The sequence below is a fragment of the Ovis canadensis genome, chromosome 5, assembly GCF_042477335.2.
Source record: "Ovis canadensis isolate MfBH-ARS-UI-01 breed Bighorn chromosome 5, ARS-UI_OviCan_v2, whole genome shotgun sequence".
Taxonomy (NCBI): Eukaryota; Metazoa; Chordata; class Mammalia; order Artiodactyla; family Bovidae; genus Ovis; species Ovis canadensis.
Window position 1 is genome coordinate 28809259 of NC_091249.1, and position 16587 is coordinate 28825845.

Here is a 16587-nt window from a genome sequence, read left to right on the forward strand (position 1 = left end):
GGGAAGGACAAGTGGCCAGTTGGTGCTGGGAAAAGGACACTTTCAAGAATAACATTTGTCCTAACGCAATTTGTCTTACATGTGGATCCTCATGTCAGAAAAAGTAACTCCAGTGCAAATGGATACAAGCTGACTGGGCTTAGAGAGAGTGCAGATCATTATATCTTGGAGTGACCACTCTTTGGAAAGACAATGCCTTGGAGACAGTAATTCCCTCTCCCTGGAATATAAACCCTCCCTTAAGCTCCACCCCAACCTTGCTCTCTCCCTCCCCTGAATTATCACAGTTTGGACCAAACTGTCTCATAACAAAACAGCTTCACATGAGGGTATCACGGAAGCCTTGGACCTCAATGCTCAGCTATTTCTTCAAGAGAAAAACTCATCACAGCAGGGTGGTCAGCTCTCAGCCTCCAATTGTAGCAATTGCAGAACTTTACTGTAGCATTTGAGCCAAGGCCATATATATAAAGGGGATGACAATACAGCATGCTTGGGGCTGGTGCATGGGGATGACCCAGAGAGATGTTATGGGGAGGGAGGTGGGAGGGGGGTTCATGTTTGGGAACGCATGTAAGAATTAAAGATTTTAAAATTAAAAAAATAAAAAACTAAAAAAATAAATAAATAAAATAAAATAAAATAAAGGGGATGACACTCATTCACTCATTCATTCAGCGCTTATGCGGCATCTTCCAGCATCAGGCATTGCATTTGGTATTTGGCAAAGAGATTAACGTGTACAACACTTGTCCTCAGTGTTTCAGAAAGTCTAATGCACACTTAGTTGGTTTAGCTCACTGCGGGTAAGTGACACCCACCCTGGGTACCAGTGTGGTGGGGGAGGTAGGGAAAGTCACACTGTCTGGTCCATGAAAGGACGAGAGCGTTGCCACTTACAGGATGCCTGGTCCCCATTGGTCTTTAGAGCAATGTCATTTCTCTCCTGGCGCCCCTTGGTTCCTGAAACTTCCTCCATCTTGTGAATTTCCGACAGGCACAGTTTGGGGTTATAGTGGAAGAAGAGTTTCCCCTGAGTGATGGTGAGGTTGTGTTTGCCCCAGTCCCATAGCTGCCTTAGGTTCTGGTTGTCCAAGGCGTAGAAAGAGTAGTTCCTATGGAAACACACACAGGCCCAATCATTCATCAGCTTGTCATCTCCACCTCCAAAACGGTGGGGCCACGGCTGGAACTGATCTCATTCAACGCTCCACCCCCAGTTCTAACCACTTGCCTGACACATACTCATGACGTGTTGAATGGAGGGTGAGAGGTATAGGGGAAGCTGAGGAGGTCTTCAAGGCCAGGAAGATACTTGAGCTCAGTCTTGTAGGGGAGGAGGGCAAGAGTGTGACGGATTGAGATATGGGTTTTGCAAAAGGGCAAGACTGAAGACACAGAGGCACCTGAGCTGGGCTCAGGGAAGAGCAAACTAGCTTGTTCTGAACAACAGGTGAAAGGCAATACTGAAGAGATACCATGGGCCAAACCCTCTAGTATACTGCATGCTAGACCAAGACCAAGAACACATGTGCTTCCTCGGTAGACAGAGGGGGGCCACTGAAGGTTTTATAACAACTCAGTAACTCAGGGAGACCTACACCTTAGAATTATGAGTGGGCCACCAGGATATGGTGAATGGGAAATGGACAGCAGCTTGACCTGTGTTATCCAACACAGAAACCACCAGCTACATTTGCCAATTGAGCCCCTGAAATGTGGCCCTTCTGAACTGTATCAGAAGTAAAAACAAAAAAACAGCAAAAACCCCCACAGATTTCAAATACTTAGCATGAAAAAAAAAGGATGTAAAATATCTTGTTTATCATTTTTTGATACTGAGTCCATGTCAAAATAACATTTCAGATTTAATGGGTTTAGTAAAATGCATTATTAAAATTCATTCCACCTATTTTTTCTAAAGTTTTAAAATGTAGCTACTAGAATATTTAAAGTCTTATATGTGACTTGCATTATATTTCTGTGGAATGGCCCTAGTAGTTCTAGAACCAGCAAGGAGGTCATTGGAATAATCCAAATGAAAGGTGTGACCTTTGGCAAAAAAGGTAGTTTTATGGTTATATAATATTCCATTACATACACACACACACACACACACACACATACACACCATGCTTTCTTTACTCATCCATCCATCAGTGGATACTTAGTATACACATACACACACACACACACACACACATCCATCCATCAGTGGATACTTAGTATACACATACACACACACACACCCCCATCCATCCATCAGTGGATACTTAGTATACACACACACACACACACACACACACATACATCATGCTTTCTTTACCTGTCCATCCATCAGTGGATACTTAGGTTGTTTCCATGTCTTGACAGAAAAAAACCTAAGATTTTCTAACTCACAAACCTCCTAGTGAGGCCACAGATACAGCATCAGGCCCACATACCCAATTTCCAAGGTCTCCCCTCGAATCAGACGTAACTTCCGGAAGAAGGAAAGTGACACCAGGGCATAGGACCGGCGGATTTTCAGATATCCTGAAATTTCTTCAATGAGTCCAAGGTTGGCCTCTAGCTCAGCTGCCAGGTTGTCTAAGGAAAGGAGAGAATGAATATCCAGTGGGTTTCTACCAAAATATTTTCACCTTTCCAGAATTCCCCATGGTGAAGAGTTAACTTCCAGGCTGAAAATGATTTTTGCGAGCCCAGCTCCAAGCACATTTATAAGGCAGTGTGGTTATGACAGAGATTGTCCTGCTTGCAAAGCTGAATGTGTTTACTATGCAGCCGACCCCTCCATCCCCCTGCTTTGTTGCCCTCAATGCAGGAACTGCTGCCTGGGTTTATATTATACATTCATTTGTTTATTTGCAAGATCCACCATGGATGGACTTGGCCTTATTCACTGTGAGTATTCAATAAACGTTTGTTGAATAAATAAACAAAGGAATACTTTTTGCCTGGGACAGAATTTCTGGAAACACAGTCCCCAGACCTGCAAAAGAGGTCATACTATCTGCTTGGGATGGGATGGGGAAGGAGGTGGGAGGGGGGTTTGGGATGGGGGACACATGTACACTTGTGGCTGATTCATGTCAATGTATGGCAAAAACCATCACAAAATTGTAAAATAGTTAGCCTCCAATTAAATAAATTAATTTTTAAAAATGGAAATGCCTGATGTCCCAGCTCAGTCCTGGCCCCATTTCCCTGCTCCTCCTTGCCCACCTCCCTGTCCCCACCCCAAGATTCTTATTTTCCAAGCTGAGAGTTGGGACATCAGGCATTCCATTTTTTTAAATTTATTTATTTTAATTGGAAGCTAATTACTTTACAATATTGTGATGGGTCCAGGACTGAGCTGTGAACCCCAAGTTTGGAAGCACATTATTCCTTGCATGACTCCACTGATGGATCTCTAGGTTATTGTCCTGGTGTGCTCAGAGGGAGAGTGGATCCCAGGAGGCAGCAACCCCTCCCCCCAGAGCACTCACTGCCCCCTCGAATGTTGATGATTAAGCTTCCGTTGATGATGGTGCAGCCTCGAAGCTCCTGGGCAGATGTCACTGAATCGATGGTCTTCTCACCTTCCAGGAGGTGGCACACCTTGGGACAGGGGCCCAGGCAAGGGGTACACATCAAGCTGTAGAAAGAGTGGGGAGAAAGATCAGGACGCGCGCGCACACACACACACACACAGCAGAGAGCGTGCTGCACAGGGTCCCAAGCAACCATAAGGCAGCGCGCTTCACCCGCAGCACTGCTGACATTGAGGTTGGAGAATTCTCCACTCTTGGGGGCTGTCCTGCACATGAGGGGTGTTAAGCAGCAGCCCCGCGCTCCCATACTATGCTAATACCACCTCCCATCCAAGGCATGACAGCCAAAAATGTCTCCAAACATTGTCCCCTGGGGAAGGAGGTGCAAAAAGCCCCCTCCAGATAAGAACCACTGTCTAAAGGGATAGGCTTAGGGCATTTCTCCAGGGTGACAGGTTCTACAGCATTATCCCAAGGTCAGGGTACTCATGCCCAAATGATGGGGCTTCTGCCTTACCCCAAAGAGAGGGACTTCCCACTGTACCCCATGGAGAATCATGTACTACCCTGGAGACAGAACTCACACTATTACAAGGAATCGATGGGACTCCTGACGTAACCATAGTGGCCAGTTGTGCAGAGCTAATGATTTTACCCCCAACTAGTGGTACTCAGGTTGCTACTTCAAGGTGATGGGATGTCTGCTGTTCTGTGTGCGGTCTGACCTTCCCTGGTGGCTCAACTGGGCTTCCCTGGTGGCTCAGTTGGTAAAGAATCCATCTGCAATGAAGGAGACTGCCTGCTGTGCAGGAGATCTGGGTTCGATCCCTGGGTTGGGAGGATCATCTGGAGGAGGTCATGGTAACCCGCTCCAGTACTCTTGCCTGGAGAATTCCATAGACAGAGGAGTGGTAGGTTACTGTCCACTGGATTGCAAAGAATCGGACACGACTGAAGTGACTTAGCAGGCACACACGCTGTGAAAGAGATGATAAGAGTATCTGCTTCACAGGGCAGGTGGTGATGAGGACTGAATGACTGAATGATATATGTCATTTAAAGTACCTGGCACACAGAAAACAAAAACCATTCGTCCTTTGCTATGATATCATTTTTTACTAGTGGTATCATTGGTACCCTTGTTATTTCTACACCTCTGCCTATTCAGTTTTGCAGGAGGAGCTTTGTCATGGTGGTATAATAAAGAACACATCTGGTGCCCAGCTCCTGGCACAGAGCTTCAAAAGCCTTGGAATTTCCTGAGTGATAGAAACATCTTTGTTGTGCTAATGAAGCAGTGACCCCCTAGTTGCTTCAGGATGAGGGCTGGTCACAAGAAAGGTCAAATGTGTGATTTGGAGGGTTGCCTCATCGCTTTGACCTCCAGAGAGAGGAGGAGCTCAAATCCATGGCCAGGGATTCAATCGATCACAGCTATATAACAAAACCCCAAGAAAAACTCTGGGCACCAACTCAGTCCGTTTTTCTGGTTGGTGAGCACACAGCTGTGCTGTGAGGGCTGATGTTTCTGATTCCACGAGGGGATGGGAGCCCTGTGTCTGGAACTCTCCCAGCCCTCATCCTCCGTACCTCCTTAATAATAAAGCTGTAATCATAAGTGCCTGACATGAAGCTTTTTGACTGCTGAGGCATCTATTTCAAAAGACATCTGTCTTGAGTAAAATGTAACGAAAACAACTAGATAAGGAACAAGGCTGCCCCCACCCCTGAAGGTCCCTCTTTCAGAAAGCCCTGAGGGACCTAGATAACTGACCACTTGATGGACCCGGCCTCTCTCTTCCTGTGCCCCAATTCCTGCTCTTGAGCTTTAAATCCACCACAGAGTGAAGCCATCAAACCCCAGAACTCCGTCCTCAGACCCTAAAAAAAGCAGACCTCCCAAGGGCCACTTCCTCTCTTTCCCTTCCTCTCTCCTTCTCTTTTCCTCTCTCTCTGACTCTCTCTGTCTCTCTTTCCCCCATCTCTCTTCTCCTCTGTGTGTGGCTCTCTCCCTCTCCCTTCTTCCTTCCCCCTTCCCATGGCCTCACTGTGTGAGCCTCCAGGACCTGTGAATAACAAACCTTGTTCCTTAAAGTTCCCTGATGGTTTCTTGCTGAAGTGCAGCAAGAGTTGGCCCAGCCATAAATAGGCTGCCCTCCCGGGGGCAGTGTCTGCAGAGCTCGCTATAGGTGATGTATGCTTAGTTGAGCTCTGTAGGCACCCTAACCCAGGGTACTACCATCCATAGGCTTGGACTAACAGCCTTTTTCTTTTAGCTCTGTGAGTTGTCCAGGCAAATTATTGAACCCAGTGGGTTTGTGGGAGCCTCAAAATTTATAGCCAACCAATCAGCAGTGTGGGTGCTCTTGCATGTGCGTGTGCTAAGTCGCTTCAGTCGTGTCTGACTCTGCGATCCCACGGACTGTAGCCCACCATGCTCTTCTGTCCATGGTCTCCAGGCAAGAATACTGAAGTGAGCTGCCATGCCCTCCTCCAGGGGATCTTCCCAACCCAAGGATCAACTCGGCATTTCTTATGTCTCCTGCATTGGCAGGTGGGTTCTTTACCACTAGTGCCCACGTGGCTGCCCTGGGGACCCCCAAAGTGTGGCTGGCGTGTGAAGTAAAGCCAGTCCGGTGGAGGACCAAGCCTTTAACTTGTGGGTCCGATGCCAACTCCAGGTGGTTGATGTTGACAACTATTGTAGTACACCCAGCTGGTGTCAGAGCAGCTGGGGTGGAAAAAGAATAATGACCCAATGTTTGGGTTCTTTTGTTGGTTCTACAAATACTCACTGAGCACTTATCATGCGACAGATGATCCTCCGGGCCAGGGATAAGCAAACTACGGCCCATGGGTTAACTCCAGCTGGCCACCTGTTGTTGTAACTAGCACTGTATCAGAACACACCCACTGGGTTGAGTACCATCTATGACCATTATCACTCTATAAGGCTAGAGTAGAGTACCCACAACCATATGGCCCTCAGAGCGGAAAATATTTACTATCTGGCCCTTTGCCAATGCCGGTTGTAAACCGCAGGCACACACAAGTGAACAAACAACCAACTCTCCCTGTGGGAAACCCACATGTCCTCTTCCAGCCAAGAAGTGGAGTCTGCTCCCTCACCCCTGGAATCTGGGCGTGGCCCTCGGAATTGCTTTGGCTGATGAGCCATTAGCACATGTGAGACAGCAGTGGCTTAAGAAGTACTTACACTGTTTAAAGCCTGCGGTTCCTGGCTACACATGGAGAGAGGCCCCAGCTGCCCATGCAGGGTATGAGAGGCTAGGCTGCACCATCCCATCAGAGCTGACCCATGCCGAGCCACATAAACCTCCGGTCGACCCACAAAATCAATAGAAACCATAAATGAGTGTTGCTATAAGTTACAAAGTACCGGGAAGGTTTGTTACACAGCAAGAGCTAGCTGATACATTTCTGAAGCACAGGGTCTCATTGGCGAAAATTCACAAACGGACAATGAAAATATCAGCTAGTGGTAAAGAGCACCAAAAGAGTTAAAGTGGAGAGATGTGCCAAAGAGTAGCCAGATGGTTAATTTGGGCGGGGTGGTCACACAGGAAAGAAGTCTCAAAGGAAGTGAATTTTAAGTTGTGATGCCCTGAGTGACCAGGAGAAACCCAGCCATGTGAAGATCAAGAGGCAAAGAATTCTAGAGGTGGGTAGGGGGTGGGAGGGGGAAGGACAGGGATGCCCCATACCCATCACACACTTAACATGCACCCCAAATATCTAATACTCCTCATCTCACTGAAGAGCACCCTACCAGGTATCTCGGAGTGACTGTGGGTGGAATATAGTGAACCCACATGGGTTCACAGTCCTCTGCTATAAAAACATCAAGAACTCCTTCCCAGATAAAGCCACCAGAAAGAAAGAAAACATATCTGGCCCCATTTGATATCAAACCACATAAGAAAACATGACCACACTGAATAAAAGCTTCAGAAGGAAAAAAAGTTTTTTTTTAACTGACAAAGTAACATACTGCCATGTCGTGTGCTGGGTTGCTTCAGTCGCGTCCAACTCTTTGTGACTCCATGCGACTGTAGTCCACCAGGCTCCTCTGTCCATGGGATTTTCCAGGCAAGAATACTGGAGTGGGTTGCCATGACTTCTTCCAAGGGATTTTCCTGACCCAAGGATCGAACCCAAGTCTCTTACGTCTCCTGCACTGGCAGACGGGTTCTTTACCACTAGCAACACCTGGGAGGCCCTCAACTACTGCCAGAATGGGTCATAATTAACATCCCTTTCTTTCCCCTCTTTCATTCAGTAGAGGTCCCAAGCATCATGGGACAAGACGTTAATTTCCTGGGGCTTCAATCCTGGGGCCACTGCCATCAGGAAAACATCAAAGGAAGTTGCTCTATTTTTCATATCTTTGTTATGATCAGAAAAAAAAAAAGAAACCCAACCTTCTTCTATTTAAAGCCAGTGTCTTTTAGTGGAAGATGTTAATAGCCTTGCTTTATTTCAAACATGAAAACAATAAATAAATCAAGAGGAATATGGTCATTTTCCCAATCTTACTGATAAACTGGCCCCCAAAAAGAAAAAAAATAGCTCTGTCTGGAATGCAAAGGTGATTTATAGGAGCCTATTTTTGGTCCACAAAGCCACGTGATAGGTTTTATCAAAAAAGAGCGAAACAAAACATACTCTACTTGCAGGTTTCACAAACACTCAGAGAGCAGCTCCTAGGAGCCAGAATAAAGGTTGTTTTCCTTCCCACCCTCCCCACCCAGGGAAATAAAATTTCCCACCAGAACACTCTGACTTGGCTCATTTCCAAGTCTGAAGAGGGAAGATGTTTTATGTAAGCAGGTCAGCTCAAGGCCCCTTGACGTGCGTCTATCTCTGATTTGTTTTTGTGTTGTTTTGTGGCAGTTTTTTCTCCTCAGACCCTCCACACATAAACCAGGAAATGGATTTTTTAAAAACTCTGTTCCAGCCCCAAGCCCCCAAAATAGCTCACAGCGACAACAGAAAGTCTGAGGTGTGCGGAGGAAATCTGACTCACCCCTGGGGAGAGAAAACCCTGCTTTTTCTCACCCAAATAGTAGGAAATGGTTTGATGGTATTGTCCTTCAAGAAACAACAAAGCCTTGAGAATAATCTAGAATTGAGTCCTTCTTCCTTGCACTCCAGGCTAACCTCAGGACACGATCTAGACCCAGTTCGGAGAAAACACTTAAAAAAATCTGAGCTCTGACCTGGATTGTGATAGACAGTTCCATCAGTGGGAGCAGTCAGGCCATATAAAGGACTGTATATGAAACTAGGGACTTCTGTTTCCAATGATAAGCCCAGAAAGCTTTCAATTTTTGGTATGCAAGATGCCAAAAATATTTACTCTCTGGCCTTTTGTGAGAGAAAGGTCACTGACTCCTTCTCCAAAGGCCAGTGCCTGAAACCAGGAGGCCAGAATGGCATCTGAGAGACCTAACTGTGTCACTCAGCAGCAGCAGTGTCCTCGCTCATAGCCAATCCACCCTAGCTTCTCACACAGTTTTAACAGGTGGTGCTGCCAGCAACAGCTCCATGTTCCTTTCCCTCTTGACAACCTGCCCTCCGCCCCCTGGGAACCCACACCCAGGACTCACTTGCTAGAATTCATCGTGTAGCCAGAGGGGCACTCGGGGACGCACTTGTTGTTGTGAATGACATACTGGTGGCAGCCTTGCCTCCGAGAGGTCTTGCATTTGTTGTGCAGGTCCTGGCAGAAGCTGAAGTTCACGCAGCGCCAGTCTTGGAAGTGGTAGTAAGGGGGCGGGCAGGTCTCCACGCACCTGCCGTCCAGGTAGAAGTTGCGACAGGCCACGCACTTGGTGGGGTCGTCGGGCTCTGAGCAGTTGCCCAAGCACTCGCTGTGGCAGCAGAGACCCTCAGAGGTGCAGCCATGTGACTTACAGATAGTCGGACACACTGGGGAGAGAAAGAAAACAGCTGGTCAATGGCTTTACCCAATGCCGCGACAGCAACTCGAGAGGAGGAAGCGCAAGCCAAACAAAGTCATGTCAGCAACGGTTCGCTTCTACAGCACATGTTTCCTGCTGGTTAGAAATACAAATTTCTGGACTTCCCTGGTGGCTCAGTGGTAAAAAAAAATCCACCTGCCAACGCAGGGGACTCAGGTTCCATCCCTGGCCCAGGAAGACCCCACGTGTCAAGGAGCAACTAAGTCTGTGCTCCACAACTACTGAGCTAGTGCTCTAGAGCCCGGGAGCTGCAACTACTGAGCCTGCTTACAACAACTACTGAATCCCGGGCACCCTAGAGCCCACACTCTGCAAGAGAAGCCACCACAATAAGAAGCCGACACAGACCAGCTAGAGTAGCCCCCGCTTGTCACAACTGGAGAAAAAGCCCCCACAGCAACAAAGACCCAGCACAGCCCAAACTAAATAAATCTGTATTTTAAAAAATGCTAGTTTCTGATGTCCCAACTCCCAGGCATAACTGTTAACTCATTGCAGTCCCCAAGCCAGTGATGTGCTCTTAAACGTTTAACAACTTCTTCATTGAGTGGGGTAGAGAACCTCTTGCTTTAGAGCACTGGCCAATTTCCATGGTGTAAATATTCCCACCAGGGTCCTTTTCAAGCCACCCCACCTAAAGTTACTGAATGCGAAGCCAGCGAGAGATCTACAGTAGCATAGCATTAAATAATACATCCAATCACACAGAAACAGTGGTGGCAAGCCACCTCAAAAGCACAATCATAGAAAAAGGTACTGGGATGATTAGGAAGTGCTAAGTACGAAGTATTTATTCTCTTTCCTGTTTAACTTAATTTCTTTAATTATAAGTTGATGTTATTTAAATTTTAATACCAGCTTGCTGGGAGACTGGGATTGACATATATACACCAGGGCTTCCCTGGTGGCTCAGATGGTAAAGAATCTGCCTGCAATGTGGGAGACCGAGGTTCAATCACTGGGTCGGGAAGATAACCTAGAGAAGGAAATGGCAACCCATTCCAGTATTCTTGCCTGGAGAATTACATGGACAGAGAAGCCTGGCAGGCTACAGTCCATGGGGTCTCAAAGAGTTGGACACGACTGAATGACTAACACTTTCACTTCCACAAGATTGATACTGTGTATAAAATAGATAACTAAGGAGACCCTACTGCACAGCACAAAGAACCCTACTCAGGACTCCGTGGTGACCTAAATGGGGAAAGAAATCCATGAAAGAGGGGATATCTGTATATGTATAGCTGCTTTACCTTGCCGTACAGGAGAAACTAACAGGACACTCTAAAGCAACTATACTCCAATAAAGTTAAAAAAAAAAAAGACTAGAAACAAACAAACAGAATTACCAGCTTGTTTAAGAAGCAGTCTGCACGTTTCCTGAAAATTACACAATTGCCTCGAGCAAGCCTGCTCCTGCACGTAGCTGCCGTACTGGTATAAACAGATATATCCTGATCTGCATTTTCTCCATTTTACAATGAGGAAACTGAGCTGAGAGGAGGTTAAGCAAATGTCCCAAAGGTTTATTTGTGCTTCAACGCACATTTGCTTACTCTGTTCCAGATGTTTACAACCTCTATGGGAACACAACGGCCACAGAGTTTGCCTTTAGGCCCACGAGTCTAATGGAGGAGGCATATTCATTATTTAAAAGCATAACTGCAGGGACTTTCCTGTTGTCCAGTGGTTAAGAATCCACCCTCCAATGCCAGGGATGTAGGTTCCATCCCTGGTTGGGGAATTAAGATCCCGCACGTGATAAGGCAACTAAGCCTGTGCTCTGCAACTAGAGAAAGCCTGCAGTCCACACTGAAGATTTAGCATAGGCCCCAAATAATAATAACAATTTTCAAATTAAAAAAAGAAGTATAACTGCATACACAGCAAGCACTGTGCCAAAGGTAAATGGAGGTGGTATTTCTGCTGTGACCTGCAGGAGGTGATGAACGGGGCAGAGACTGTGCTTGGATTTCATGCCTGGAGTTTCTTATTTGATGCAACTGAACTTGTCCACTGAAGGCTGGATTCCACTCTGGCGTTCTCCAGCAGCTTGTAACACACTCTTTCTCCTGGCATCTCACTACTCATGACTTCCTGATTGCCCCTGATTTTGGTCCCTCAGTATCTGGCCTGGACCTCCATGACCAGCTTTCCCCTCCCAGGCTGCCAGCAAATTTATTCCTGGACTGATGGTTCCTCTGAGGCCACAAGCAGAGCCTGTTCCCCAAGGATGCCTTCTTTGCTCACTTCCCGCATAGCACAAAACATGGTTTGGAAGCTGGGACATGTTCTTCAACCCCAAATCCCCAGGCCCCTTGAGAGCTGCAGTGAACATTACGGCCCACGTGGACACCACCGACCAGACCCAGGGAACTTAAAAGGCCTCTGAAGCTACATTTCCACATGAGGATCGGTGTCGGGTGGAACTTTCTGCGTTGACAGAAATCGTCTTGATCTGCACTGTCCAACACAGTAGCCACTTCTCTGTGGCTGCCGAGTGCGGTTAGTGCAACGAGGAACAATTTTTTTTTTAATTGTGTAAAAATATGCATAAAACTGACCATCTTAACCAACTGTAAGTGCACAGCTCAGTAACATTAAGTACATTCACATTGTTGTACAACTATCCCCAGAACTTTCTCACCTTCCCAAGCTGAAACTCTGTCTCCAAGAAACACTGACTCCTCTATCCCCTCCCCCAGCCCCCGACCCTCACCATCTACTTCCTGTCTCTACAGATCTGACTCCTCTCGGGACCTCCAATGAGCAGAATCAGACAGTGTGTGTCCTTTTGTGTCTGGCATATTTCACTGAGCATCACATCCTAAGGGCTTCCCTGGTGGCTCAGTGGTAAAGAATCCACCTGCCTATGCAGGAGATGCAGGTTCGATCCCTGGGTTGGGAAGATCCCCTGGAGAAGGAAATGGCAACCCACTCCAGTATCCCTGCCTGGGAAATCCCATGGACAAAGGAGCCTGGTGGGGCTTCAGCCCACAGGGTTGCAAAGAATCAGACATGTCTTAGCAGCTAAACCACAGCACGTCCTCAAAGTTGATCCATGTTGTAGCAGGTGTCAGAACCCCCTTTTTAACAGAGGCAGAATTCCCATTGACAGCATCAAATCAATAGGTGCTTGCGTGTGGGTGTGCTAAGTCACTTCAGTCATGTACCACTCTTTGTGATCCTATGGACTGTAGCCCACCAGGCTCTTCTGTCCATCGGATTCTCTAGGAGTGGGAGTGGGTTGCCATGCCCTTCACCACATGGGTGCTTGACTACAACTTAAAAAGGAGGAAAATGTCTATACACAATACGATGAGCTTGAATGACTGTAGCTGCTGAAATTTATATGATGAAAATCAATCCTATAGGTCAAGAAGGGGGAAAATCCAAGCTTTGCAAGGGGTTCTTAGGCAAATTTTTCTGGAATTTTAATTCTCCTCAAGATTGTCACAATCCAAAGGTGTGGGGGGTGGGGGGCGGGGGGAAGCCATTGAATAAAAGATGTGAAGGGACTTCCCTGGCGGTCTAGTGGTTAAGAATCCGCCTGCCAATGCAGGGGACACAGGGTTGATCCCTGATCGGGGAAGATCCCACATGCCTTGAGGCAACCAAGCCAGTGCTTCACCACTGCTAAAGCCCATGCACCCTAGAGAAGCCGTGGCAATGAGAAGCTTGTGCTCTGCAGCTAGAGAGCAGCCCCCACTCCCTGCAGCTAGAGAAAGCTCGTGAAGCAGTGGAGAGCTGGCACAGCCAACATAAATAAATAAATATTATTTTTTAAAAAATTACATGGAAAATTTGGAGCATCTGTACCCAAGTGCATCATCTGATTTTTCTGTGTGGATCCAGAAAGAACTAAGAAACTCTAACAGGAACAGGATGGAGTTAACCCACCAATGTCTGTGGAGGTTCTTTAGGGTTTCCATGGCCCCCATTAGATTCTTTGTTATTGTTCAGTTGCTCAGTTGTGTCCAACTCTTAGGGACGCCATGGACTACAGCACATCAGGCTTCTCTGTCCTTCACTATCTCCCTGAGTTTGCTCACGCTCGTGTTTTTTGATTTGATGATGCCATCCAACCATTTCATCCTCTGTCACCCCCTTCTGCTGCCCTCAGTCTTTCCCAGCATCAGGGTCTTTCTAATGAGTTGGCTCTTTGCATCAGGTGGCCAAAGTGTTGGAGTATTAAAGTCTCACTTAATCATAATAAAGACTCCAGCAGGGACAGCAGGTAAGTAACATTATCTCCATCTCACAGAGAAGACTTTTTGCTCAGCTGAGACCCAGCAAGGCCAAAGCCATAACTTCGATCTTTTGGCTCTGAACACGATACTCCTAGGTTTAAACAATGAAACAGGCATCCACAGGGTCCACCCAGTCAGGAGGAGTGACCCCCATATAGTTCTCCACCCACAGGCATGCCACAAAGGTTTCTGTAAAGAACCCATGACGGCCTCAGTTTTCTCATCTGTCAAATGGGGATGATAACAACCTCTTAACTCCTTCTCACACCTAAAAGAAGGGATGTGGGCAAGGCACTGGATTATTTGATAGGCAAGTGTAGGTTTGATGGCAGTTATTGTGGGCAATAGTATTCTTATCATAAGTAATAATCTGTCCACAGGAACCAAAGGAACTCAATGGCAGGAAGCAATCCAGAAGGCAGACAATTATCTAGGATCCATGAAGACTCCACCCTCTGGAAAAGCATACGTGTGAGCAGGAAGGAGTCTGTTTCCTGGGCTGGGGCTGCCTCTGAGGGTCAGCACTTCGGTTCAAAAGAGCTGTTGGCAAAGACCTACCAAAAACTTCCCAGACACATAAACCTTCCTGCCTAGACAATGCTAAGAAAAAATGACCCGAAGCTCACACACAAGGCCAGAGGCTGCCCACAGGGCCATTCAGTCTTCTTCCGGAGCCCTGCCTTCTTAGGGCTGAGAACAATTTCATTCTCCAGCAAAAGAGCGGGCGAGATTTTCCCACAAAAGGTCACAAAGCAAATGTTCGGGCCATATGTTCCGTGCCCCAACAAGGGCACTCTGTGTGAAGACAGCCTCAGAGAAGACCTACGGGTACAAACACATTGTGTCCAATAAAACTTTATTTACACAAGCAGGCAGCGGGCTGGATCATTTGTCAACCGCTTCCCCCGTGAAACTTACCTGTGATTGATTTACTGTTTCTGTTAGAGCCTCAACTCCAGAAAGCCAGGTGCTAACATAGAGATGGATATATTGTAAATCATTTTCATCCCAGAGAAGAAATACTCTGCAATGATGACAGGTTTATTGCCCCTGGGACAGTAACGTCCTCATATCTAACTTTGTGATCCTGGTTTGTTTGTTTTTTTTAAGTCGCTCAGTCGTGTCCGACTCTTTGTGACCCCGTGGACACTAGCCCACCAGGCTCCTCCGTCCACAGGATTCTCCAGGCAAGAATACTGGAGTGGGTTGCCATTTTCTTCTCCAGGGGATCTTCCTGACCCAGGGATTGAACCCAGGTCTCCCGCATTGCAGGCAGAGGCTTTAACCCATTTAGTGATGACAAATGCTTTGGGTTTCCCATCCCGGCTAGTGCCCTTGCTAAAGGGTTAAAAGTGCTGCCTGGTGTTCTTTTTGGTTTGACTGGTTGGTTGGGGGATTTGTTTGTTTGTTTTGCATAAGAGTTATGTTTTTTAACTTTTGAAGACTATACTCTGATAACAATAAGGTAGCTCTGGGTGTCTTCCATTCTGTTTCCAAGTACTTTATCTTATTTAACAGAAATGCCACTGGTGGTTCCCCCCTACCCACCCCTCATCCCAGGTTGAATTATGAAAACCAGGCATTTGGCAAGATGAGAATGGAGGAGAGGTCTGACTCTCCCCTCCCTGTTCCCCTTGCCCTGACCCTGTTCATAGACACCAAATGAGTCCCCAACACACAGCACACTCAACACACAGCAGCCCTGGCTCAAAATGTCATGCCCTCCCCTCCAAGCTGCTCCTTCCAGAGAGGATGGCAGTCTTTTCAAGAAAATGCCAAGAAGCCCAGGAGCTATGGACCTTCCCAGGACAGGTTCATGACTCGTGTGTAATGGAAAATCCACCCAGACCTCCCCCTTCCAAACACACATTTCCTTGTTCACCCATCTCCCGCCCCCCACCCATCTCCCATCCCCCACCCTCCCACCCTAGCTGCCTTGGGCTGCTGGCCCCAATATCCTCCCCATTCTCCCTAAAGTTTCCAAAAGCTCCTGGCCTCCAACTTCACTAGAGCAGAAGCAGCCACTACCTTCCTGAAACTTTCACCTCAAGTGGCTTTTTCACCCCACCCCACTGAGATTAAAAAGTGAATTCTAAACAAACCGCAAGAGGGCATCCTCTGGTTGAACTTCCCGAAGTAAAGTGGAAGGCTCCTGACCAAATGACTCTTTCTCCAGAGAGAAATCTACAGAAATGCCAGTTGGGCTAAGACAGGTGATATGGGTGACTTCCCTGGTGGTCCAGTGGTTAAAAATCTGCCTTCCAATGCGGGGGATGCAGGTTCAAACCCTGGGCGGGGAACTAAGACCCCACATGCGATGGGGGCAACTAAGCCGTTGTGCCACAACTGCTGAGTCTTGTGCTCAAAGCCCACATGGGCCACAGCTACAGCCCGCAACTGGAGAAGAGCCCCCACGACACGACAAAGACCCAGAGAAGCCAAAAAAGAAAAAGAGAGAGAGAGAGAGGAAGGGGTGGTATGAAGCAAAGGAAGCAGGTGCAGTTTGACCCCCCTATATCCACCACTAGGAATTATCCTGCAGACAAGAGAGCATACGTGCACCTAGATGCCTAGACAAGGATATTCTGTGCCCTAGAGGACATTAGCCCTTGGGGTTTACAACAGCAAAAGCCTGTAAACAACATAAAGGTCCAAGACAGGAGACTGTGTAGATAAATTAATGTGGATCAAAGGGATGGAATAGTACACAGTTGTGAAAGTGGAGGCAGCTCCATGTATTTTAATACTGGAATCACTTCCAAGATAGCATTAAGGGGGAAAAAGTATCTAAAGAAT

The 16587-nt window shown here is 47.1% G+C and overlaps 1 protein-coding gene across 4 annotated transcripts in view; it reads right to left on the reverse strand.

The window, feature by feature from the left end:
- Positions 1–16587, reverse strand: part of INSR (insulin receptor) — a 148269-nt gene that overhangs the window by 47902 nt on the left and 83780 nt on the right. For all 4 annotated transcript variants that reach the window (XM_069591149.1, XM_069591148.1, XM_069591147.1 and 1 more), the window contains exons 3-6: positions 9167–9488; positions 3492–3640; positions 2445–2589; positions 901–1115 (exon numbers count right to left, since the gene is read on the reverse strand). In XM_069591149.1, coding sequence (XP_069447250.1) covers positions 901–1115; positions 2445–2589; positions 3492–3640; positions 9167–9488 — 831 coding nt within the window. The remainder of the gene's footprint in view (positions 1–900; positions 1116–2444; positions 2590–3491; positions 3641–9166; positions 9489–16587) is intronic.